General features: G+C 40.2%; 1 protein-coding gene across 3 annotated transcripts in view; it reads right to left on the bottom strand.

Moving 5' to 3' along the window:
• Atl1 (atlastin GTPase 1) overlaps nucleotides 1-26,007 on the bottom strand; it is an 84,129-nt gene that overhangs the window by 38,116 nt on the left and 20,006 nt on the right. For all 3 annotated transcript variants that reach the window (XM_051146973.1, XM_051146965.1, XM_051146978.1), the window contains exons 2-3: nucleotides 24,351-24,536; nucleotides 2,756-3,003 (exon numbers count right to left, since the gene is read on the bottom strand). In XM_051146973.1, the coding sequence (XP_051002930.1) occupies nucleotides 2,756-3,003; nucleotides 24,351-24,384 (282 nt within the window). In that variant the 5' untranslated portion in view covers nucleotides 24,385-24,536. The remainder of the gene's footprint in view (nucleotides 1-2,755; nucleotides 3,004-24,350; nucleotides 24,537-26,007) is intronic.

The following is a 26,007-nucleotide window of genomic DNA, read 5'->3' as shown; positions in this document are numbered from 1 at the left end:
CAGCCATCCACCAAATCTGGCTCTTAAACTCTTTCTAGCCTTTCTTCTACAATGATCCATAAGCCCTGGGAGGAAGGCATGTCCCATTTAGCACTGAGCATTGTTTCTAATGTTTTCATGAATCTTAATTCTGTATCTTTATCCAAACCAAAATATGCTTAAGTATAAAATCTGTCTTCTTTAGTATTCTCCAGAGTACCTAATACAATGTAAGGAGTCAATTGATACTAACTAGTTAATGTAGATATTTAAGCTAATCAAAACATGCTGTATAAAAAAACAGCTGGGAGGTATATTTCAATGGATTAATTGTGATGTAATTATGAACTAATAAAATAACATTATTGTGATATTAACTGAGGACAATGATCTACCTAAGATATTACAAAAGTTCTACCCCAGAAAAATAATTTTGAAAGACAAAGAATATGACTTTTGAAGATTGAAATTTTAGCTTGTTTCATTCAGGTATGCGTTCATTGTATGTTTAATGATGAATTATTGAATTCTATTGTTCAGGCATAAAGTTAACAGTTTTCCTGATAAAAAAGAACATAGTATGCACATCTTAAATCAAGTTTCACCATTCTGACGTGAGTGACAGCTGTATGTGCAGAAGTGGGACTAGAATAGGTCCACACAGTCAGTGGTGCCGGCAGGAGCAGCTCCACAAATGTGCACACCCTGTGCCTCACTCTTAATGCTCAGCTAGGTGCCGACAAAGACAAAAAGGATCCAAGCAAGCACAATTTACCACAGGTGACTTGACTTGAACAGGATGTACATCAATATCCAGTCTATAGTAAGTACTATAACACCTTTGGTGTGCTAGAAATCAGGGTGTTAGAGTCTTAATTGCTTTCACAGCCTGAATTATTTTAGTACTTCTGCTCTTTATTTGTTTGAACTAAAGCTAGATAAAGGTTAGCCTCAAAAATTGTCTTAAAATACCTCATACCTAAAAGATCAAACTAAAAATAAATAACTGTGCTATAAACGCATAGTCCAAAGTCTTTTTGCAATAGTCTTGTCATGTGGATCAGCCTGGCCTGGAACTTGCTGTACAGTCTAGGCTAAATGTTTGTTTTTCAAGACAGGGTTTCTCTGTGTAGTCCTGGCTGTCCTGGAACTTGCTTTGTAAACCAGGCTTTTCTGCAACTCACAGAGATCCACTTACCTCTGCCTCCCAAGCGCTAGGATTAAAGGCATGTGCCACTACACTCCTCCTCCCCACCCCTGCCCCCATTCTCCCCGACCACCCCCAGCCCTCCACCCCTCACTCCCACCTGCTGGTTCTTAATCAGTAATTTCTTTGCCTCTCCAGTGCTTTAGAGTGTAAAATTCTTCAGGTGGTGTACCTCCTCTACTTCAAAACTCCATTTGCCCTGGAATCCACTGTGGGGAAACACCAGATGGTTTCCCTTCGCCAGCTCGAGCCTCTTTCTAATTTCCCATTCATGCTTCTGCACTTGGGATAGCCAAGGTCTTTGAGGTCGCGTTTCTGGATCACATAATTGTCAGACGCTACCAGTTACCTCTAAGGGTCGGGCGAGGTGAGCATGGACTAGGGAAGGCTGTGAAGGAACTGTCTGTGGGGAATGGTGGTGCTCTGTTTTGAGTTCTGGACTGCAGAAAGATATACATTTATTAAAAATGCACATTAAATATTTGTGTCTCTCTGTATACATTTTATTTAAAAACAAAAGCTGTGAGAGTAATATATGATTTATGTTGAAACATGGGGAGAAAATACACTGATGTTAGCAATCACAAACACTGTGGGGAAGTTATTAAAAAGAAAAGTTTACAGTAGGAGCTGCTTGACATTTTAAATACTATAATATGTAAAATTCATAGTTATGTCATTATGCTAATGCTAATTTTTAAAAGAGCAAAAAGAAAGTAATTTCTCAGGTAAATGCAGCACAGTAGCATCCAAAGAAAATTGTATGTATAGTTAATTTCCAGAGCACTGAGGTTGGAATAGCTACACCACAGCCTTTACACTAGGCACACACGATGCTCCAACGTGTTAAAGAGTTTTGAGTGACTATTCAGGCAGCAAAGTGTCCCTGTCACTTTTTCATTTTGGAAGCTGTTAACCTGTACTTCCTGTTTACTCAGGTAATTAATTGTATTCCTTCTCAAGTCTCTGATGGGTTCAAGCCAGCAAAACCTTATGAGTATAACATGAATATAATGATTGTTTTGTGGTTCTTGTGTGTGTATATTGTATATTGGTGTAATAATATAAATGTATAGATAAAAGGTTTTTTAAATTAGACTAAAAAGGGGACTTGTGGAGGAATGACTTGAGTGGATGTAACAACTGTCAATAAAGCACTATTTAGCCAATCAGCTGGGCAGGACAGGAAGTAGAAGGTGGGACTTCCTGGAGGGGGGAGGAGCGAAGAATTGACAGTTGACTGGGAGAAAGGAGGGCTGGCAGTTGATAGGAGAAGGAGGAAGAAGCACCCGAGGATCAGATTGGCAAGTGCTTGGGATATATGTATGTCATGAGGTTTAGAGTAGTTTATTTTAGTTCACGAGTAGATTAGAATCAGTTTAGATTCTACCTGGGGTAGTGCTTGCAGCTTTAAAGTACATTTCAGACTCTGTGTCAGTTATTGGCTTCCGAGGCCAAACTGATACAAATTATTGTAACACACACACAATAACAGAAACAAACACTGAACACTAACAAAAACACAACATGAAAGATGCACAGGAACAGATGACTTAAAGCATCCTGTACCTGGTTGTACATGTATCTCAACATGAAGTCCATCAAGAAGGACTTTCCTTTTCTGAAGGCTCCAGCAACGGACACAGCAACTACCTCCTTGTCCCTGACAGCCTCAGAGAGAAGGATCCGGTTCAGCGCAGCCTCATCTAACTCAAAGGAATGATCATCTTTGACAATGAGGACTTGGACAGGTCCTGCCTTTTTTACTGGCTCCTCCTCTTCTGAGCTCCATTCACTTGACTTCTCTGAAAATCCACCTGTTGAACAAAGTATCAGTTATTTTAGCTAATTATCCCAGAACACCATGAATACGTGCCTCTCAACTCTTACATGGAATTGGGGATGCTTATTTTAGTCACATATTTTATATCATTCAGACCATGTCACTTAGGCCAGACCAGAGACTTAGTCTTCCTGGTCATGTGACTCAGTCAATCATTGATTTCTTTTCAAAATGCTCTATGTCGGTACAAAGTTCTTTACTAAACAAGGGGGAAAACTTAAGCGAGTACTCAGCTTTTGGAGCAGATGAATATCATAATTATATTTTGCATATCCTCCATCCTCTAAGAATAGGCTTAGTTATTTAAACAAAGGATCCTTGCAATGCTTCTTCGTGCATATGCAGGAGTGTATGTAAGAGATCACATGCACATGAGTGTGCACACAGATGGAGATCACAGGTCTTTTTTTCCCCCTCGAGACAAGGTTTCTTTGTGTCGCCTTGGCTGTCCTTTGTACACCAAACTGGACTCGAACTCAGAGATTGCTTCCCTCTTCCTCCCTGAGTACTAGGATTATAGGTGGGTGCCACCACACCTGGCTGAGGACACAGGTCTGTATCAAATGTCTTCTTTAATCACTTTCCACCTCATTTTTTTGAAACAAGACCTCTCACGGAATCTGGAGCTCACTGATTCCACTAGACTGGCTGGCCAGCAAGCCCCAGACATCCAGCCATGTCCACCTTCCCAGAACCGGGCTTATGGGTATGTACGTTTTCTATGGTTGCTGGAGATGAAACTCAGACCCTCATGTTTGTACTGAAAGCATGTAACTGTCTCCAAAAACTTGTATTCAGACCTCTACATGCATACCCACACATATATCATGACCATGTATATGTGTGGACATGCAAACACACATACATACCTATTTTTTATTTATGTGTGTGATAAGTATCTATGTGTGAGGGTGCCATGTATGTGCAGGTGCCCATAGGGGCCAGCAGAGGGCACGGGATCCTTGGAGCTGGAGTTATAGCCAGTTGTGAGCCACCAGATGTGGGTAGTGGGAACTGAGTTCAGGTCACATGCAAGAGCAGCAAATGTTCTTAAGCACTGAGCCACCTCTCCAGACCCCATTATTAAAATAAATAAATAAATAAATAAGCAGAAAAAAAAGATGATCCAAATGACCAGGAACTCTAGAAGCCAATCAAGAGAACAAATCTAAGAAGTCATGAGATAAAAGAAGTTAAGATGAACAGTAAAGCATAGATTATTCAATAAAATTACAGCAGAAAAACTTCCAGTCTGTAAAAGAAATGAACATCCAAATGTAAGAGGCATTAGAATGAGAAATCGAAAACACAGGAGGAGGACAACATATATTCAACATGCAAAGCCGCTGCACACGCACACATGCACCTTTCCACTCTTCACATGCTAACACTGATGCAGAGCAACTGTTGATTTAATATAATAAATTGTATTATAGTATCCTTATATATTTAGCATTTCACCGTGTCTCACAAATTCTTTACAAAGATCTGAAAAACATTCATATCTATTGTGCCTTAAGGTTTTGTTTTTGGTATTTTTTTTATGTTGTAGAGGAGTTTATTAAATGAGAAGGGGGGCGGGGAGAAGGAAAGTGGGGAGGCGTACCCCAGAGAGAGACAGAGGCAGAGACAGGAAGAGTAAGAAGAGCGTAGAGAGAGGATAGAAGGGGGTAGAGAGAGAGGTTAGAGCTTGTTTTTGATATTTAATGTCTGTAAGAAGTTGGTGCTTGAGTGAAGTATATGATAGAAATCAAAGTTTTCCTAAACCAATAACACTCTATAATAACTGAAATAGTTTAGAAAAGTTATTACCTATAATATAGAATGCCTTTCTTGTCTAACATTACTTTGTGTTGTTTTAACCCTTTGGAGCTAAATATTATAATCAGTATGCTAGTTGTGTTTAATTCAAACTGCACTGTACTGCTAAGCATGGCGGCAGATGGAGGCAATCCAATAACTGAGGAAGCTGAGACAAAAGAATGTTGAATTTGAAGCTAGCCTGGGCAGTATATAGTAAGAAAAGAGTTCCTCTGCCCTCTTCTGGCCTCTTCAGGCACTGCGTGCACATGATGCACAGATGTGGCAGGGGTGGGGGGAGGCAGCAGGGGGGAGGGGGAGGGTGGGGAGAGCCTCATACACAGAAAATAAAAATAAATAAGACCTAAAAAAAAAAAAAAAAAAGAACCCTAGGGATTGTGCTGGTTTAGTAGAGAGGTGTGTGGAATTCTCCTTTAAGCTCTATGATTTCACTGTCCCTGAGGAGTAGGTGTCCAGTCTCAGGCATGATCGCTTGCTGAGAGGGTCCTAAGTTTAACTAGAGACATGTTAGTTAGCTCAAGTTATATGGGCCAGCACAATCTCTAACTAACATCTAAACGTCTGTCCTTATGCCCACAGACAGCTGTTGTCTTCACTCCTTCCTCATCAGGAAACTTCTCTTTGCAACAGAAAGGGACCACTACAGAAAACTACAACCAACAAAGTGCAGTGCTATGAGTCCCAATGGACATGTCTACCGAACACTTCTACACCAAGGCTTAGGGAACATTATGGATAATGACGCACAAAGATTGTGGGAGCCAGCAGACCGTGGAGTTTGCTGTAAGATTGTGTCTCCTAGTAATATCAAAAGCTACAATCATAAAGTCCCACCAACATGACTGCCCAAACATGAGCTGAGCAAATATGACATCAGTAGACATGCTAAAGTGGACAGAGAAAGCCCACGAGGCTCAATCCTACACAAAGAACTACAAGCAACTAAGAAATGCTGAGAGCAGGAGAAGCAGCCTTCCCCAGGGATGAGCACACCAATTGGTTATCCAATACCAAATGGTCAGTCCTGATACATACAAGTAACATTATACAGACTAAACAGGTTATATTTAGGAACATATGTACATACACATATGAATATAATAGCAATTAATGCAAAAGGAGGCCGTGAGTTTGAAAGAGAGCAAATGGGACATAAGGGAAGGTGTAGAGGGAGGAAAGGGAAAAATACTGTAATTATATTATAATCTGAAAAATAAAAATAAAAAAGATAATACTGTACACTTATAAGAAAGAAAACAGAGAACCAAGTGCTGATGAGAATGTGAGGCAAACAGAATACTAATATTTTCCAAATAGGGAGGCAAAGCTGTACAATACATTTGCAAGCAGTTTGTTTTTCAGAGTTGCATACTCAAAGACCCAGGAATACTACTTCTAAAAACTTACCTAAGATAAATGAAAATAAAAAATTTATCCAGAGATGTTTACAGTAGCTTTATTCATATTTGCTTAAACTGTAAACAAATGCTCCTCAGCTGGGATTAAATAAACAAATTGGTATATTCACACAATGGGACATTATTCATCGATAAAAGGTAATAAACTACTGATTGATTTATGCAATATGATTTAATCTCATCATAAATCTCACTTAAATAGCAATATGCTTCATGGTCCCACTCATAGGAAAAGTTAATAGTAGGCTAAGGGTAGTAGTGGTGGCTAGAAGTTGAATAGAAGAAGAAATTGACTACAAAGAGAGGAAAAGGTATATGGAGTAATGTAAAGATTATACTTTGATTACAGTATTATAATATGATTTATAAATTTGTCAAAGGACAGTACACTGAAAGCATGAATTTTACTCTGTATATCAAGCATCATTTTTTTAGTAAGAAATGTCTTTTACATAACATTATTAATATGACACATTTGGCAATAAACTTAAATGATACATTGGTATACAGAGTATGGTTGTAATTGGTGAGAAGGTTCAGATTTACAATATTTGCCAAGTTCCATGAGAGATAAATGCTGCTACCAAGGCCCATTGCGTCTGACTGTGGAGGCAGGAAGAGGTATATGCCCAATCAGCCACCATGATGCCAACATAACTACTGCAATCTAACGCAAGGATCTTCAGACCTCTAAAGAAAATGTAAAATAGCACTAAAATACAAACACAAATGTTCTCAGACTTAAAGACTCTACATTGCAAATCTGTCAATGTTACCTCTTTTCTGGACTAGCCCCAATAATAATCAAATTCTCAGCAATATTTCTTAAACAAATTAACAAGCTCACATGGAAACACACAGAACAACAACAAAGCCAACCAAGAAATCTTGCAGAACAAAGTTGGGAGACTTATAGTACTAGCCCCTGGCATTTCACATGCACAGTAATTAAGATATGGTGGTGTTGGTTAGGTGTGGTGGCACATGCCGGTAATCCTAGCACCCAGGAAGCTGAGCCTAGAGAACTGCTGAGAGTTCAAGACTAGCCTGCGCTACAGAGAGAGTCCTATTCTGCCATAGGCTACACACACACACACAAACAGGTGTGGTGGCTCACACCTATAACAGCAGTGCTAGGGATGCTAAGGCAAGAGGAATGTCAGAGTCTAGGCAAACCTGGGCTACAGTATGGTTCTGTTTAACAAAAGAAAAGACAAGGCAATAGAAAAGGTAATAAAAACGTTTTAAGGATTCCAGACACACGCAAATAATCATCTGATTTATAACAAAGATATAACTACCATAAACAAGGAAAGAATGATCTTCCCAATAAATTATGCAAAGCATAATATTCACATGAATATTCATATGGGAAAATGAATCTTCAATTCTACTTCTCACCATACACAAAAACAACTTAAACCACAGATTTAAGTAAAAAAAAAAAAAAAAAAAAAGGAAAAGCAGACAAAGGTTACAAACAAGCAATAACAAGAAACAAATCAAAGGACTATATACATATGAAAATATATCCAATGTTATGCACTTAAAACTGAAAAGTATACTGACAAAAGTATTTTAACACATCTGATTTTCAAAGATCAAGGGCATGACAGCTCCTTGCATGGCTGGTCGGTCAGTCATTGCAAGGGACAGCAAATTGAATGCAGCACCTTATCTAGCAGTTAAGCAAATAGCTGTAAAAGAGGTGCAAATGCAAATGTTGTCTAACTTAGAGGGGCTATTTCAAGGAATGTGTTCCACAGGTATAATCACATGGATACAAAGTACCAGAAGCAATGTAAATGTCCTTCAAATGAGGGAATGACTGGTCATTTGTGGTTTATCACCTACAAAACATAACACAACTGCAAAGAATGGGAAGAGTCATTTGGAACAAATGCCGCTGAATATTCTAATAACTCAAGATATAGCACAGCATGTACACTATGTATAACTCTGAGAAATGCTTGAGGGTTCGGGGTGCTTGAGAGTGAGAAGGTCCATGGCAAGAGAGAAGGGGTCGGCAGGGTGACTTGTCATCCCTGCCTCTGCCTTTGCTGGGTGGAAGTAGACGACACAGGTAATTACGTTAGAACCTGCTGGGTTCTTTTGTTTGTTTTCCTCTTTTTGCAGCTCTGGGTATGAAACCCAGGGTTTTCAGTGCACTAAACTAGCACACTACCACTGAGCTGTCCCTGCCCCAGCCCTAAACCAAGATTTGTCCACATCAGATTTCAAAAGATAAAAAAAGAAAAGAAACAGGTCAGAGGCAAGCCTGGTAGGGAAAGCACTTCACTGCGCTAGAGACAGATGGTTCATCAGCAGAGAACCAATGGGCTATGGTTTGAGTATGCTTTGTCCCCTCTGAGACATGTTGAAATTTGGTTCCCATTGAGAGGTGGTGGGACCATTAGAAAGTGATAAGGTTATTAAAATTCTTATAACCATATTGCTGTCTTTCTTGAAAGACTCAGTTAATTCTCAGAAGACTGCTAAGTTCTGGTCTCCCAGGACTAGATTATTCACAGCAAGAGTGGACTGTTAAAAAGTAAAGCTGTGTCAAAGGTCTTTAATGTTAGAAATCCCTCCTCTGCTCGGCCCCCCATGCCTTACTCCATTAATCCTTCTGTTCCATTATTTACCCTACAAAAGCTGACGGTAAGCCCTTACTACTGAAATCACCACATGCTTGAGTCATAAAATGTAAAATAATCAAGCAGGCACTAACCTGGAACCTTCATTCTTACTAGCTAGCTTTCCTAGAGCAGGGCAGTGCTATGCACGCTTAGAAGGGAAGCAAAGTAATGTATAGTCTTGCCTAACTGTGAACTCTGTGAGCTACAGTACCTACCAGGCAATATATGCGCACTGGTGTAATAGTGGCATGAATGTTAGGGGGGCAACCAGCCACCTTTCTGATCAGATTTGATACCCACTCCACAAGACAGAACCCAAGCCCGGTACAACTACCTAGGCCAAACCTGTGGCTGGCTAAGTCTTATGGGAGAACTTGGTACTATTCTCCTGCTAAATGTACAATAAATTGTCCCATAATTTTAAAATCTTTATACCTATAGATTAGTACAGCTGTCAGCCCTCATCAGAGAGACTTCTTTTTGCAGTAGATGCAATTAACACAGAGACCCACAATTGGCCGTTATGCAGAGAATAAGATACTTTGGAGTGCTTAGCTCTAAATGGGACATCTATACCACACCCTTTTGGCCTAGGGCCCAGGCATTGTCATAGCAGAGAGGCAAAAAAGATTGTAAGACACAGATGCAGCAAAACAGTATTTGTCAGATGTGACAGGGTCCTTGTACACAGAACTCACAGCAGCTATGACTGCAGAAACAAGACCTGCACAAGATCAAGTCAATGAAATCCCAGCAAGGATGGGGAGAGGCTCATGAAGTCCCATTCCCAGCTGAGGAGCAATTGATGGTTGCTAGGAGACGAAGAGTCAGTTTTCTTTAGGGATGTGGGCTCTGAGAGACTAGCCATAGTCCAATAAGTGGTCCTCTATCCATTTCTACACAGAACTTGATAGGCTTAAAAATAAAGCACCTGAACCTGAGAGGGGGAACGTGTGAGGGGTAGATAAAGGGAGGAAATAGAGGGAAGATTTGATCAAAATACATTATATGAAAAAAAAATAGGAGAGGAAAATGAAGCTGTGCCTGATGTGCTGTTTCTTTAACACAGTCCCTTGCCCTTTGGTTTTTCTGTCATGACACAGCACTAGGCCCTCACTAGACATGGCCATCTGCTCATGTACTTATCCATCTTAAAGAAGTAGGTCACAATAAATTATTTTTCTTCAAAAAAAATCATTCAGTCTCAGGTATTCTGACACAGCAATAGAAAATTGACAAAGAAACAAACATACTCTTTCAACTTTTTGCATACTGGATCTTTGTAGTCTATGCATGAGAATTTTAGTCTTTAGTCATTAGAAGCTGGTATTCAGCTACTGAATTTTGATATATAGAAAGGAAAATTTGAAAAATTTAGAATAACCAGGGCAAATAATCATTACCATATAATAGAAATGGTACCAGAATTGTTACTAATTTTCTTAAGTGTAAACTTACTAAAAAAAAAAACCCACTATATTCTATTTGTTCAGGGATTATTAAAGCAAGAGAGATAAGCGATTTTTGAGTACATTGGAGATAGTTTAGAGAAAATACATGGTGCCTAGAAAACTGTACCTTAGCAACCAAAAATGTAAAGGAACTACTACTTTTCTTTAAAGTAGTATGTGGAACGGCAGAACTTGAATTTCTACTGAGGGACCCTTTGTCTGCTGAGAATGCCTCCAAAGTAACAACAAGACAGCATCCATACAGAAGAAACTGGGGGCCAAGGAGACAGCACAAAATGCCAGCTCGGGAAGGCCAGTCTTAGAGCAAGAGCACCACTATGGGCTCTAAAGAGATGGTGTACTTGGCGCGGTGTATCTTAAAGTGCTACCGTGTAACCATTTGGGGAGTTCAGCTGCTGCTGCTGCTGATCTCAAGAACAGGAATAAAGGCAGCAATGCCAGTCCTGCAACCTCACAGCCTTGGAAAGAATAAGAACATAACATAGCCAGATTTTTATTTATTTGGAAGCAAAATTCCATAAATCATGCCAAATATATCAGTGACTACTGATACCTATGTTTGTTTGCTCCTGACTTCACATTGAGAGTATTGCAAGTGTACATACCTCAACAGAAAAAGAAAGAAACAAATGTAAAATGAAATTCAAATTCCTGATAGGAATACAGGGGGAAATTTCAGTCTTCCAAGCAAAGACACAGAAACTAAAAAGAAATAAACCTTTCTACTTATTATAATCAGTAAATAAATAAATAAATAAATAAGTATGCACATTATAGATAGACATGGTACTGAAATCAATAAAAAAAATTTAAATACATAGTTTTACCAAAAACAATTCCATTTCACTGAATCTATTCTAAGGAAATTCTCAGAACTGTGACCATGTATTTATATAGAGATTCTTAACAACATTATTTATATGGTAAGAAATAAAAAATAATCTAAAGGCCTAATTGCATGATATTGTAAATAAATTGTGGCATCGGTATTTTACGTGAAATATACAGCCATTTGAAGTCACATTATAGAGAAAAACTATAAGAAAATACATTCACATATTTAAGCAAATGGGAAGTAAAGTTTCTACAAAGGAAAACAAGCAAATATGCATCGACTTAGAGGAACAAGTGGGCTTTCAAAGCACTTTCTTCCTACAGAATTATCTGGGCCTCTGTTCATGTCTGGGTGAGCTACCCTGAGAAGAATGGCTACTCTCTGTCTGCAGTACTGTCTGTCCTGCTCAGGTCTCTCTCTCCATTCTTCCTAGCTCTTCCCTGTAGGTAGAGGCTGAAAACACAGACTGGAAGCTACAGCACTATAACTTACAGTTTTTCTTAACTGAGTTTTAGTTTGGATCTTATCAAAGAAAGGCACTGAGGGTAGTTGGAAGACAGTGAAAAAGAGTCATGTGTTCCAATAGAACCAGTGAAATGTGAGCAGACAGCAGCCACAGTAAGGCTACAGGAACACCCCAAATCTTAACGCTTTAGCCAGGTACTCAGGACCTCCAGAGTGAGCACAGAACAGGGTACTCATCGTTATGTAAGTTCCCCCACAGCAACCACTGTTCAAGACATCATTAGCTGCAGGCAGGCAAGAGGACCCGCTTTATAGGCACTGCTTGGTACATTCACAAATGAAACCAGTGAAACAAGAGGCATTTATGTTGGTATCAGACAGAAAAGATTTTGAGGCAAAAATATTACTGTAGAAGCCTACTATACCAAAATAAAAGGCTAAATTCATCAAGAAGATATGATACTATCATATTGGTAAATTCTTACTCGTTCAAAAGTATGTAAGTAGATATCAACAGAAAAGAAGGGATACTTGACAAATATATCAATATGAACCTATCTGGCAATTTTAAAATGTCAATCAGCTAGTAGTATCTGATAGATGAAAAAGGTCCAAAACTTGCTAGTAAATGGAAGACAACAAATGATACATTGAGGAAATCTGAGCTAATCATGGACATATAAAACACATTATATGGAAATTAGAAAACATGGGCGGGGGAGAAACCTTCGTTGGTAAAATGCCTGCTGTATATACCGAGGACCTAAATTAAATCCCTAGAACCCACTTTAAAGCTCCAACTGTGGTGATGCACATGTACAATCTCAGCGCTGGCTGGACAGACACTGGCAGATTCCTGGGAATTGCTGGCCATCCAGGTAGCCTAGTTCCAGGCCAAATGAGAGAACTGTCTAAAAAGCAAGATGGATGCCATACAAGGAATTGCATCTGGCCTCTACATGCATGCACACACACATGCACACAAACATGGATACACATTAAAAGTGAACACAGCCTAAGAAACCTAAGAATGCCATCAAGTGTGCCAGCAAATACATTGTAGAAATTAGAAAGATAATTAAAAAATAGTAACTAGGGGCTGGAGAGATGGCTCAGCAGTAACAGCACTGACTGCTCTTCCAAAGGACCCGGCTTCACTTCCCAGCATCCACATGCCAGCTCACAACTGCCTGTAACTCCAAGATCTGACACCCTTCCAGAGACACAGATGCAAGCAAAACACCAAGTCACATAGAATAAAAATAAATAATATTTTTTAAAATTAGTAACTACACATTTCCTACTTCATGAAAGATATGTATTTTTAAAATTCTACTAGGTTTAACAAATACCACCAACTAGATAATTTTTATATTTGGCAATTAAATAATAATACTCCTATAACCAATAGATCACAGAGTAAATTCAACAATTGAATGGAAATCAAAACAATAACGAGCCCTAGTCTTTAGAATAGCTTTTTTAACAAAGTGGGGGCTAGAAAGATGGCTCAGAAGTTAAGAACACTGGTTGCTCATCTGGAGGACCTGGATTCAATCTCCAGCACTCACATGGTAGCTCACAACTATCTGCTACTCCAGTATAAAAAAAAAATCTGATGCCAGGTGGGTGTGGTGGCACACACCTTTAATCCCAGTGCTTGGGCAGGCCAATTGCTGTGAGTTCAAGGCCATCCTGGTATACAAAGTGGGTCTAGGACAACCAAGACTACAAAGAGAAACCCTGTCTCGAAAAACCAAGAAAATAAAATAAATCTGATACCCTCTTCTGGCCTCCTCAGGCACTAGGCATGCTTGTGGTGCACAGACATACATATACACATAAAATGAAATTAAAAATTAAAAAGTTACCCAAAATGCTGAAAAGCACAGAAAAAAAAAGTGCCAAAAGAGTAACTTAAGTACACCATTGGTGAGAGTATACAGGTGATACAAAAGCAGCACAGTAATTTCTCAAAAAATGACCAAGAGATTCAACATTATATCTTTGCTTCTACACCCAAATAAATGAAAGCAGGGTGTGGTAGTCTAAATAAGAGTGGCCCAACAGGCTCTTACATTTGAATACTTGATTCACAGTTGATAGAACTGTTTGGGGAAGACTAGAAGCTACAGTCTTGTTAAAGAAGTCTGTCACTGGGAGCAGGGAGGTAAGATTTGAGGCTTTAAAAGCTCACACCAGTTGACTCTCTCTGCTTCCTACTTGTGGATAAGAATGTAAAATCTCAGCTCCTGCTGTAGCACCATGCCTGCCTGCCTGCCACTGTGCTCCTCATCATGATGGTCATGGGCCACCCACTGGAACTGTAAGCCATAATTAACTCTTTCTTCTATAAGCTGCCTTCATCATTCATAGTGTCTCTTCACACTAACAGAATAGTAACTAAACAGAAGTTGGTACCAGGGAATAGTCTATTGCTATGACAGGTCAGACCTTGCTGGTTTTTGGAGGAATGTGGAAAACTTTGAACTCTGGGTTAAGAAAGTTGTTGAATGCTGTAAGCCAGATTTAATGGGAGATACTACTAGGAATTTAGAAAACGGAAGTACTGAGAGCTATGTGGACTGTAGAGGTCCAGCTCAAGAGGTTTCAGTGGGGGAACAGTATTAGCCAATTAGACTAGAGATCATTCTATGTTATTTTGGCGAAGAATGTGGCTGATTTTGCCCTTGTCCTAAAAAATCTGCCTTCAACTAAATTGAGAGGTTTAGATTAATCTCATCGGCAGAGGAGATTTCAAGACAGCCTAATAGCGATGTGTCACATGGTTATCAGTGATGACTCGTATTATGAAGATCTGCATTTAAAAAGGAGCAAGTGGGGCAAAAGAAACTCAAAGTGTACACTTTGAGAAGAAAAGAAGCACCTGGACATTTATGTTGGATACTAAGTTTGTCCTGAGAGAGATAAGGAGAAATGGAGTAAAGGAAGTGATGTCCTCAAAGTGAAACCATCATCCAGAGAATCCTGCAATTTGTGAAAATAAAAGATAATCATTTCCCAAAGGAAAAAAAAAAAAAAAGAGGGTCTCAAAGAGAAATTTGCATGCCAATATTTAGAGAAACATTTACACTAAGTAGCTAAAGTATAGAAAAATAAACAAAATATGCCGTGTATGTACAATGGAACTTGTCTTTAGAAAGGGAGAGAGTTATGAAATGTGCTAAAACATAGACATAGAAAAAAAAAAACAAATGAACAAGCCAGGTACAAAAAGAAAAATACTACAACACTGCACTTATATAAAGTAGAACCTACAGTACTCAAAATCACAGAGAAAGAAAATTCAGGGTGCATCTTAAGGAGCTGAGCAGAGGGTGGATGGGAAAGTGCTGCTTAACAGGCACAGTGCTTCAGTTTTACAATGAGTTTAAAGTAAATATGGTGTTGATACAAAAAATGTGAATATTTAATGTCACTCATTAACTAAACCTGAGCCCATCAGTTAAAATGATTAAAGTGGTAAAATTATATATATATATATATATATATATATATTTGGGAAAAGTACATACTATCATCTAAAACCAGGTAAGAGAATATTTTTCAACCTTCACATAAGGAACGATTTCTTACTCTGTAAATTCATAAACCACAAACGGAAGTGCTGATTAACAACTCCATTTAAACTAAAGTGTCTGTTTACAAAGAACAAAGTAATCTGCACCATAAAGATATACAAAGAAGTTAGAAAATTAAGGGGAAAAATTAATAAAATAAGCAAAGGACAAGCAGGCCTAGAGTGGAATGTGTGAACATGAATAAACTTGTGCTCACATATCAGTACAGGTGGGTCGAGACAATGACACTGTGAGATTTTGTCTCCTAGAAATGTCATAGAAGCCACACCCATTAAATCTCATCAATATGGCTGCCTAAACAGGACCTGAACAGGGACAATACTAAGAGACATGCTAACATGGAAGTAGGGAAGCTTCATGGGGCTTCAACCCTACAGGCAACTATGGAATGCTGAGAGCTGGAGAAATAATTTTCCAGAGAAAAGGCCCTGAACTGGCTATTCAGCACCCAATGGTCAGTCCTGAAATCACTTGCATACAAGTAGCTTTACATGGGCTGAGCAGGATGTATTTATGTCTTTAGGGATGTATAAGCACACACACATATGTAACATCAATTAAAGAGATAGAGGTCATGAGCTTGAGAAAGTTCAAGGGGAAGGGATGCACGGAAGAGAGGGAAAGAAGAAAGGGAAAGGAGCAAATGATGTAATTATAATCTTAGCTTCAGATAAATTTAAGTATAAAATTAAGGCAGTCCTGGTGGTATGAGTCTATAATACTGGCCACTTAGGAGGCTGAAGTGGGAAGATAATAAAGTCAATACCTGCATAAGCTACAGAGTGAGTTCGAGGTTAGCATGAGCAACTTAATGAGAGTCTGTCTTAAAAAGCAAAAAAAAAAAAAAGAATATAGCTCATTTGTAGAGTGCTTGCCAAACTCATATGGGGCACAGGTTCACTCACCAATACTGAAAGAAAGAAAAAAGGAAGGGTAAAGGTAAATAATCTATTAATTAGGTACAGATATTTACTTAGTGGAACCTTTCAAATTATCAGGAGGATAAGAATGTCAAGTGTGTAACCGCATTCACCTTTGTAAGGGGAAGGAGAAGTTGTCATTAAGGGGGGCCACAGGAGAGTGAAGGAATACTGATAAAGTTCAGCTGGAAAGTGGGGACACAGGAGATCACTATTACTTTCAAGCTGAATATGTATACTTTACATGTTCCTTTTTATAAAGATATCTATATGAATTTTTTATGGAAAAGGAGAAAAGCTTTCAAACCTAAAGGCCTTTCAAAACAGGAAGTATCTTAGGGTGACTCATTTCCCAATGGGCATAGGATCTAATTTATAGTTAGTCCGGACTAAAGGTAAGTTTAAGAAGAGGTCAAAGGTGCATCCCAGGAGTCATTACAACAAGTTGGTATCAGAACCTAAGTCTATGTGTGCATCAGTGTGTGTACATGTGCACACAGGTTTATGTGCAAGGTGTTAGTGAATGCATGTGTGTACATGTGTGCATGTGTGTACAGGTGTGTGTGAGTGTCTGTATGCGTGTGTAGTGTGTGTCTGTGCATATTTGTGTACACATATGAAAACTGTATCTGGAAGAATAAGCAGTGGAATCAGTTAATATACAGCATACACTATAGATATGTATGTATTGCTGGCATAATGTTCTTGTGGACTGTGTAGTTTACCGTTGTTCTTTCAAATGCTGATTTCTCTCCCTCACTATCTGGATCAATCCCAACATTGCACTGTGACGTTTATTCTAAGTGTTTCCTGTCTCGAGCTTGTGTAAACATGCCACTATTTGTTCTCTGTATTGCCAATGAAAGCTAAGTAGCCAATGCTGAGTAATAACAGAGATTAGGGTGGGACGTCCTGGCCCAGTGAGGGGAGGAGGTAGGGCAGGAAGGACAGGAGGCATGCATGTGGAGAGGACCAGGAAACACCAAGAGGAATGAGCTGGACCTAGGATATGAGTAAAAAGCAAGTATAATGTGGGAAACGTAAATGAGAGGAAACTATACTAGCTTGGAGGTTTAGAATGGAGTAATGATTACACAGCAATGTGCTCTAGGCTAATTAAATAGATCCTAGTCTCTCTGTGTGGTTATTTGGGTATAAAGCCAGTCAAGGAGTAATCACTGATTTATTAAAGTAATAAGTCAATATTAAATAGTAAGATTTCAACAATGTGTAATACAGTGTGTGTTATATACACGTAAGTGTCATGCAGCACATGTTATATGTGTGTGTTACATAGTACAAGTGGAAATTTAGAAATTTGTGGAGTTTTGTTTTATAAGGACAAAGTATATGGAAAAACACCCATCCTAGGGTCACATGTTTGAGCAATTGGTCCACCGCTGGTGGCACTGTGCAACAATATTGTGGAATTTTTAAGAGGTGGAGGCTTGCTGAAGGAAGTGGGTCAATGGCAGAGGACCATGAGGTTTTGTAGCCACGCCCTATTTCCTGTCTGCTTTTCCTGCTTCTTGTTAATCTTCTCCCTAAGTCACAAGCCCAAATAAACCCTTCTCTTTAAGTTGTTTTTCTCAAGCAGTTGTTACCAAGACAAGAGAAAGAACAACTATAGCTATGCATTGTCATTTTTTAGGGAAGAGACAATAAACAATATTGACCATAAACAATAGCTCAGCTCTATGGCAGGTTTCAGAAAGTCAACTTCATGCTTTAGTAGCCACGAACAGACTCAGACCATGGTATGGAATACACCCTGTACCCTCCATATCTATAGCAAGAAGAGTGTGGCATTCTGTGTAGATCTGACCTCTGTCCGGAGTGACTTTTTTTTTTTTTTTTTTTTTTTTTGGTTTTTCGAGACAGGGTTTCTCTGTGTAGCCTTGACTGTCCTAGACTCACTTTGTAGACCAGGCTGGCCTCAAACGCACAGCGATCCGCCTGCCTCTGCCTCCTGAGTGCTGGGATTAAAGGCATGTACCACCACGCCCGGCTCTGGAGTGACTTTTAACCCACTAGCTTCTCCACTTCCTCCTGCAGATTACTGACCACAGTAGTCCCGCTCATCATAACCACAACCACACCCTCTGTCGTAATAATCCTGGCTGCGTTCTGACGTAAGCAGTTCTCCCATGTAAATGCCTGCTACAGTATATGTGATCTTTTTGCTAGAGAGACATCAGTTCTGTTCTACTCTTAAGTTCCATTTCACCAGCATGTTCTTCTGCTTCTTTGACATTATCTGCATTTCAAAACACAAAAAGGCAAACTCACTTGAATATTTAGGCTGCTGGTCACATACATCAGTAATGGAACTTATATAAAGAATGTGGCTTTCTGATCTCTTTTTGTGGTGTACAAACTCAGCTCCCAGGCTCCAGGACAGCAGGCGGGGGTCACGGTTTTCCTGATTCCCAACATGATGCGCCTGAGTAGACACGGGAGAAAGTGGCTGTGTTCCCTGAAATAATCTTGGCTCTAAAATCTGGGAGTGGGACTGACATCCCAGCCTTGCATTACTTTTGAAAGCTCCTTCTAGATCAAAACTGAGACTTGAGTCTGGACCTGGACTTTGATCAAAGACCCCAGAAACACTGAGCTTCTGATCGCACAGCACTTCTTTGACTTTCTTTGGTACAAATTCTAACTTTAATTCTTTCCCTACTTCATATAACGCTCATTATCGGTTGTAGTAATAGAGCCTTGGTCTGATGACTCACGCTCACTCTTTATTTTTCAAATCTCAGTTTCTTTTATTCCCAAGTTTCAAGTATGCACGTATCAAACTTATTAAATGTTAACTTCCACATCTTCCTTCTTCAGTATTAACCCATTCACCATAGTCCTGCCCACAGCTGTATTATATCCTGACCATTGCCAATCTCCCCTCAAAACAAAACAAGAAACCTAAGACTTCCTAACCTAAAATTTACACACATGCCTGTTGTACAAATAGAAATTTCTTATACTTACTGTGTAGCTGAGATGGGTTATTTCCAGGCAGCCTAAATTACCACTTTATTGCAAACATTTTTATAAGGCATTATTGTACTGTCAGTTTTTGTCAAACTGTAGAAAGCTAACTCCTTACATTACATCTCATTTTTGGATAATGTTAAATTAACCGAAATAAACAAGCAAAAAGGTATACACTGCCACTTTGTTTCTGGTAGCTGTAGCTCCAGCCTGTACTCAAAGACTGCTTTCTGGGCTACTGTTTCTGATACTCATCTGTCCTCTTTACCGTACACACCAGCACACTTTATCGACTTTTCTAGTGCAAGGTGATTGAGTTTACAGAGCACTGATTTCTTCTACCAGCTTAGTCCTAGATAAGCTTGTTGTGTCAGCTTTTAGCATCTGTTCTAGCTTCTAGTCCTCAGTACATGGACTGTGGAAACAACCAAAATTTTAGTTCTAGAACCCAGAAATGCTGGTGCCTCTGACAAGTCCCTTAGGCTCTCTAGCCACAGATTTCCCAATCATGAAAACAACAGTAGTGATGGCTCCGCTTGAAAAGCTGACTCTTCAGTGCCTCCATACCCTCAAACTTCCTTCACGTAGATTCGGGTCAAGGTGATGGATCCTCGGCTGTGTCCACATGCCTGCTCCCAGTGCTGTCTCTGAGTATGGCCCTTAACACCACCCCCAACTCTGGTGGCCAACATAAACCTTTCTCTCTCAAGCCTCCCTGACTTCTGCAAAAGGGCATTGTCCCCTCAGTGAAAAGAACCCTCATCTCAGAGTTCTACATGGTCCTGAAATTTCACACAGATTTGCAAATGCCTTTTTTTGTTCTTTACTTGAAAGTCATTGTAGTTTCTGAGTCTGGGTTATCTTCTTTGACTTTTTTTTTCTTTTTTTTTTTTTTAATGTCTCTGATGATCGCTAGGTAAAGGGCCATGCACTGTTTGTCCTTAAACATCAGCAGACTGTCTTCCCACAAGAGAAACCTGTGGCTTCTTAAAAGAATCTGGCTTCCACATTATCCTCACACCCCATGTTATCATGCTACGAAAAGTAAATCAGAAAAAAACCCTAGTTTCTAAGCACAGTTCTCTAACTTACAAAATATATAACTTTAACTAAGTCATTTATCCTACCATTGACTTCCATTTTTTCTTTCTTCAAAACAGATAGGTTAAGATATGATTATTTAAAAGTCTAAAGACCAAGCCAAATCTATTCAATGGAAAAAGGATAGCATCTTCAAGAAATGGTGCTGGTCTAACTGGATGTCTACGTGTAAAAAAATGCAATTGGACCCAGATTTGTCACCATGCACAAAACTCAAGTCCAAGTGGATCACAGACCTCAACATAAAACCAGAGACACTAAATCAGTTAGAAGAAAAAGTGGGGAAGAGCCTGGAACACATTGGCACAGGAGACAACTTCCTGAACAGAACACCAATAGCTCAGGCCTTAAGGTCAACCATTAATAAATGGGACCTCATGAGGCTAAGAAGCTTCTGTAAGGCAGGAGACACTGTCAAGAGAACAAAGTGACAGCCTACAGACTGGGAAAAGATCTACACCAACCCTACATCTAACAAAGGTCTAATATCCAAAATATATAAAGAACTCAAGAAACTAAACACCACCAAACCAAATAGCCCAATTGAGAAATGGGGCTCAGAACTAAACAGAGAATTCTCAACAGAGGAATATAGAATGGCTGAGAAGCACTTAAAGAAATGCTTAACCTCCTTAGTCATCAGGGAAATGCAAATCAAAACAACTCTGAGATTCCATCTTACACCCATCAGAATGGCTAAGATCAAAAATTCAAGCGACACCACATGCTGGCGAGGATGTTAAGAGAGAGGAACACTCCTTCATTGATGGTGGAAATGCAAACTAGTACAGCCACTTTGGAAATCTATCTGGCACTATCTCTGAAAACTGGGATTAAGGCTTCCTCAAAATCCAGCTATTCCACTCCTTGGAATATACCTAGAAGATGCTCCAGCACACAACAAGAACATTTGCTCAACCATGTTCATAGCAGCCTTATTCATAATAGCCAGATCATGGAAACAGCCTAAGTGTCCCTCAGTAGACGAATGGATAAAGAAACTGTGGTACATATACACTATGGAATACTACTCAGCTATTAAAAACAAGGAATTCCCAAAATTTGTAGACAAATGGATTGAACTAGAAATGAGCATAATGAGTGAGTTAACCCAGAAGCAAAAAGAGTCAAATGGTATATACTCACTTATATCTGGACACTAAACCAAGGGGCATGTCCCACGAAAGTCTTCACATACCAGGAAAGTGGGACAGAGAGGAGGACATCCTATTGAAACTCTAGGTGAGAAAAATATAGGAGATAGGGAAATAGATGGATCCAGAGGGTCCTAGAAACCTACAAGAAGAACATTATGATGGGTGGATCTGGGCCCAGGGGTCCTGCTCAAACTATGGCACCAGCCAAGGACAATACGTGCAGTGAACTTCGAACCCCTACCCAGATCTACCCAATGGACAGGACATTCTTCACAGTTGAGTGGAGAGTGGGATCTGACTTTTACATGAACTCTGGTGCCCCATATTTGACTACGTCTCCTGGATGGGGAGGTCTGGTGGCACTCAGAGGAAGGATAGCAGGCTACCAAGAAGAGACTTGATACCCTATGAGCATATACAGGGGGAAGAAGTCCCCCTCAGTCACAGTTATAGGGAAGGGAGTAAGGGAGAAATGGGAAGGAGGGAGGAATGGGAGGATACAAGGGATGGGATAACAATTGAGATGTAATATGAATAAATTAATAAAATATATTTTTAAAAGTCTAAAGACTAAATGGATAATTCAGATGAATTTGCTTTGGAAATGTAGTCATGAGCAACTGCCAGGCACACAGTAATTTACCAGGCACTGGGAATAAAATGGAACTAAGGTAGGAATGGTTAACATTTTTGTTAAAACTTCTGCCTCTCATTACTGTATTTCCTAAATAATTTATCTTATAGATACTTGACAGCAAGTAAAAACCTAGGTAGAGAAGCATCCCCACAGTACACTGCAGTCACACTCTACAATTCTAGTGTTTCTTTTCTTTTTTAAAAAAGGATTGATTTATTTATTATTATGTATACAATGTTCTGTTTGCATGTACACTTGTATACCAGAAGAGGGCACAGGGTGCCAGTATAGATTGTTGTGAGCCACCATGTGTGTGCTTGGAATTGAACTCAGTTCCTCTGGGAAAGCGAACAGTGCTCTTAACCTCTGAGTCATCTTTCCAGCCCCCAGTGTTTATTTTCAATCAAAGTTTCCAGTAGACATATAATGACTCTGACATTTCCCCCTAATTTATCATGTATGTTGGTACTGTCTTCATGACTTTGGAGGGAACTGTTTGGAAGATGATTATCAAATATAAATGAGCTAAGAGACTGTTTCTCAAAGTAATATCACAGATTAGCTGTTCTTCAACCACCTACAATATTAATCAAAAGACAAATTTCTAGGCCCTACTTCAGACATGTTCACTCAAAATTAAGCTGTGGGAACCTTCTTTTCTATTAAGATTCCAATATGATCGTATGTAAATCCCATATGAGAGTAGCATACCTAAAAGGGGAAGGAGGACCCGCTACCAAAGAAAGCTGTAACCCAATACTCAAGAATGGTGAGCCAAAACATAAAAAGAAAAATGTATTTATCAGACCAAATTTCCACGTGCCTGGCTCCTAGCTGGATGGAGTCAACAATCTAACCCAGAGATGAAGACTAAAACCTGAGTTGAATAAAGGCATCTTCACTGTGAAGGGCCAATAATGTTCAAACTCCTGCCCCAGAGGGAGAAGGGGAATGGAAAGGGACACTGGAAACCTCTACCCAGGTTTTCAAAGGAAGCGAGGACGGTGTCTGCAGTACTGCAATCTGGGCTTGACGGTTTGGGAAAATACTGACTGCTTGCTCCACCTCTCTACAGCAACCAGGAGTCTCGGACAATCTCTCAGATGTAAGCCTTGCCCACAGGAGAGGCTGGTCTTGTGACCACTGCATCAACGGAAGGCAAGGAGGCATTATCATCTTTTGACAAAAGGAAACAGAAATAACCAACTAAAAGGTACATCTGTGCTCTTAGTAAGATAGACAGAAATATAACTCAGTCTGAGAACCACGGAGCACTGAACTCCTAGTGGGCGTGAACTTTCAAAACAATAACAAGGCAAAGCCAGTTGAACACAGTATTTCTCTATACACCCCCTATTCCTTGTTTGAGATCCACACTCTTTCAGATCATAAAATGTGTTTATAAGGGTTAAGATGCTGATGAGCTAAGTAAGCGTTGTGCCTGCAAGAAATCTGGAGCCCAACTCTGCAAGGCCGCCTAGCCTGCCCACACTCCTCCAGATCCGGTCTGGAACAGCAGAGCAGGCGGGGCGCGGTTTGGTTTCTCCTGCATCGCTGTGCTCCTCTCCTTTCTGCCTGCGTGAGCACCGCCCACCCACACGCGCGTGAACCCAGTGGGCCCAGCCCTTCCCTAGGCCCGGTGCTGAATCATGAACCCAGTATCTCCACAAGGTAAAAAATCGAAGAACAAAGCCAGGCTTGAGGCTGGTCTGAATAAGGCAAAAGAAGGTCCGAGTCAGCCGGCAGGCTAGAAACCCCAACTCTGCTCCCCGTCTTCCCCATTCCTCCACTAACCCTGAACTGCAGTAGGTGTGCAGTGCTGGAGACTCTCAGGAAGGCACCCCATCTCCCAGGCTGGCGCAGCACCCTAGCCCGCACGCTCCACCTCATTGTTCCACCGCCCGCGCAGAGCCCGCCAGCATCCAAGTAAGCCCTTGCCCCAGAAAGAGGATTGGGGCTCCGCCTGCTCCATATCGACCCTGTGCCCCTCTTCGCGGGCCACCACAGCCCTAGACCACCTTCAGCGCCAACCTTTCAACCTATCTCTAGGGCGGAGCCCAGAGTCCCCGGTGGAGCCGGGTAGGTGCTGTCCAAATGCTGGGAGGAGGAGGCGCAGGATGGGGAAGGAGCCGCAGGCCCAGCCTGCACCAGGCTCAGCACTGGTGACAGCGCGATTCCTAGCAGCAGAGGCTGGGACCCAGCGGCAGAAAACACAGGGCCAGACCCAGCGAAGGCTGCACACAAGTTACCGATTGCTACTCACCCCAACTGTTTCTGTCCCTGCGGCTCTTGGCCATGGCGGTCCGTGGGCTAGTGGTGGCTAGGCGCTGTCACTGCTCTTGCGGTCTTCTCCGGGGCCGCAGGTTGCTGGCAATAATAGGCTCTGTGCCCGCTCTGGGCGCAGTTCGCTCAGACTCTGAGGATGTTGCTGTGGCGCTGGTGGGAAGGACTGGAGAGGAAAAGGGAGGGGAAAGCTGAACCAAGCTCAGCATCACCAGCTGGAGTTCACACAAATACCAGCGTCACCCCCTCTGTACCTTGGCCCATCCCCAGACTGTGAAGACAGTGACAGACTATATACTGACTGCATAATTTTCAACACAAAACACACACAAATCAACAGAACCCCTGAATACTCCCACAGAATTTAAAAACACTAACGACAGAAATACTTGCACCATCATTTTTTCGGGTTGTTCCAATACATGATAGGCACAATTTAAATTGGACAGATTAAAGTGCTCTGTACCATCCTCTAGGCATCGCTTTTAAAGGTCGTATTTTTAAAAAGAGGAAGCCTTGTATTGTTGTATATGTATGCTAAGCAAGACTAGATCTTAAAATTAGACTAATATGGGTCAAAGTAAGCTAGAGATTTGTTGTAATTTGAAAGTGGCACAATGTCTAATGGCAACATTTCCCCCAAAGTTGCAAAGACAGTGTGAAGTTATATATAGTCTGACAGCAAACATTTGAAGTGAAATCAGGCTCCATTGCCTAGGTGGTGCAGGATGCCTTGACAGACATAAAGGTTGCAGACAAATATGAAGAAAAAGCAAAATGCAACAAACATTTAAAAACAAAACCAACCAACCAAAAACTCTTTTTTAAAAGATTTATTTACTTATTATATATACAAATCTCGTTATAGATGGTTGTGAGCCAACATGTGGTTGCTGGGAATTGAACTCATGACCTTTGGAAGAGCAGTCAGTGCTCTTAACCTCTGAGCCATCTCTCCAGCCCCAAACAAAAACTCTTACTCTTTCTTTTTGATGTTTCTGTCTCTGCCCAAACTTCTGGTGTGGTCAGCATCCTACAGACACCTTTATGCTCTTTGGCCGCTAGATATATCACCTCATTAATCTCCTCAGTTGTCTCTTGCCCATAATCTACTGATCTACACACTGCCAGACTCTTAATGACCAGATCCATGGCCTCTACTTAGGGCATATTACAATTAACTGCTCACTTTTGTGAAGCCCATTTTCCTTTTTAGTGAAGTCATCTATGGATAAATACTATGAGACTGGACATTATAAAAAAAGCTTCAGTAAATAACTGTGTATATAGTATGTCTTCAACTGTTGCCCTAGGACTTTTCACCTAATGAGTTCAGTATATACATACTGGTATTCTGATCTAAATTATTTTTATATTATTTTTTTCTCTTTTATTTTATTTTAATTTTTTTTAATTTTTTAAATTAATTTATTCTTGTTACATCTCAATGGTTATCCCATCCCTTGTATCCTCCCATTCTTCCCTCCCTCCCATTTTCCCCTTATTCCCTTCCCCTATGACTGTTCCTGAGGGGGATTACCTCCCCCTGTATATGCTCATAGGGTATCAAGTCTCTTCTTGGCCTTTTATATTATTTTAAATGGAAAATTTAAAACAATTCTATAATTAATTTTACA

This window comes from Acomys russatus, chromosome 1, assembly GCF_903995435.1.
Source record: "Acomys russatus chromosome 1, mAcoRus1.1, whole genome shotgun sequence".
In the NCBI taxonomy this organism is placed as follows: Eukaryota; Metazoa; Chordata; class Mammalia; order Rodentia; family Muridae; genus Acomys; species Acomys russatus.
Note: the sequence above shows the minus strand (reverse complement) of the source record. Positions and strands in the feature narration are given on the sequence as shown.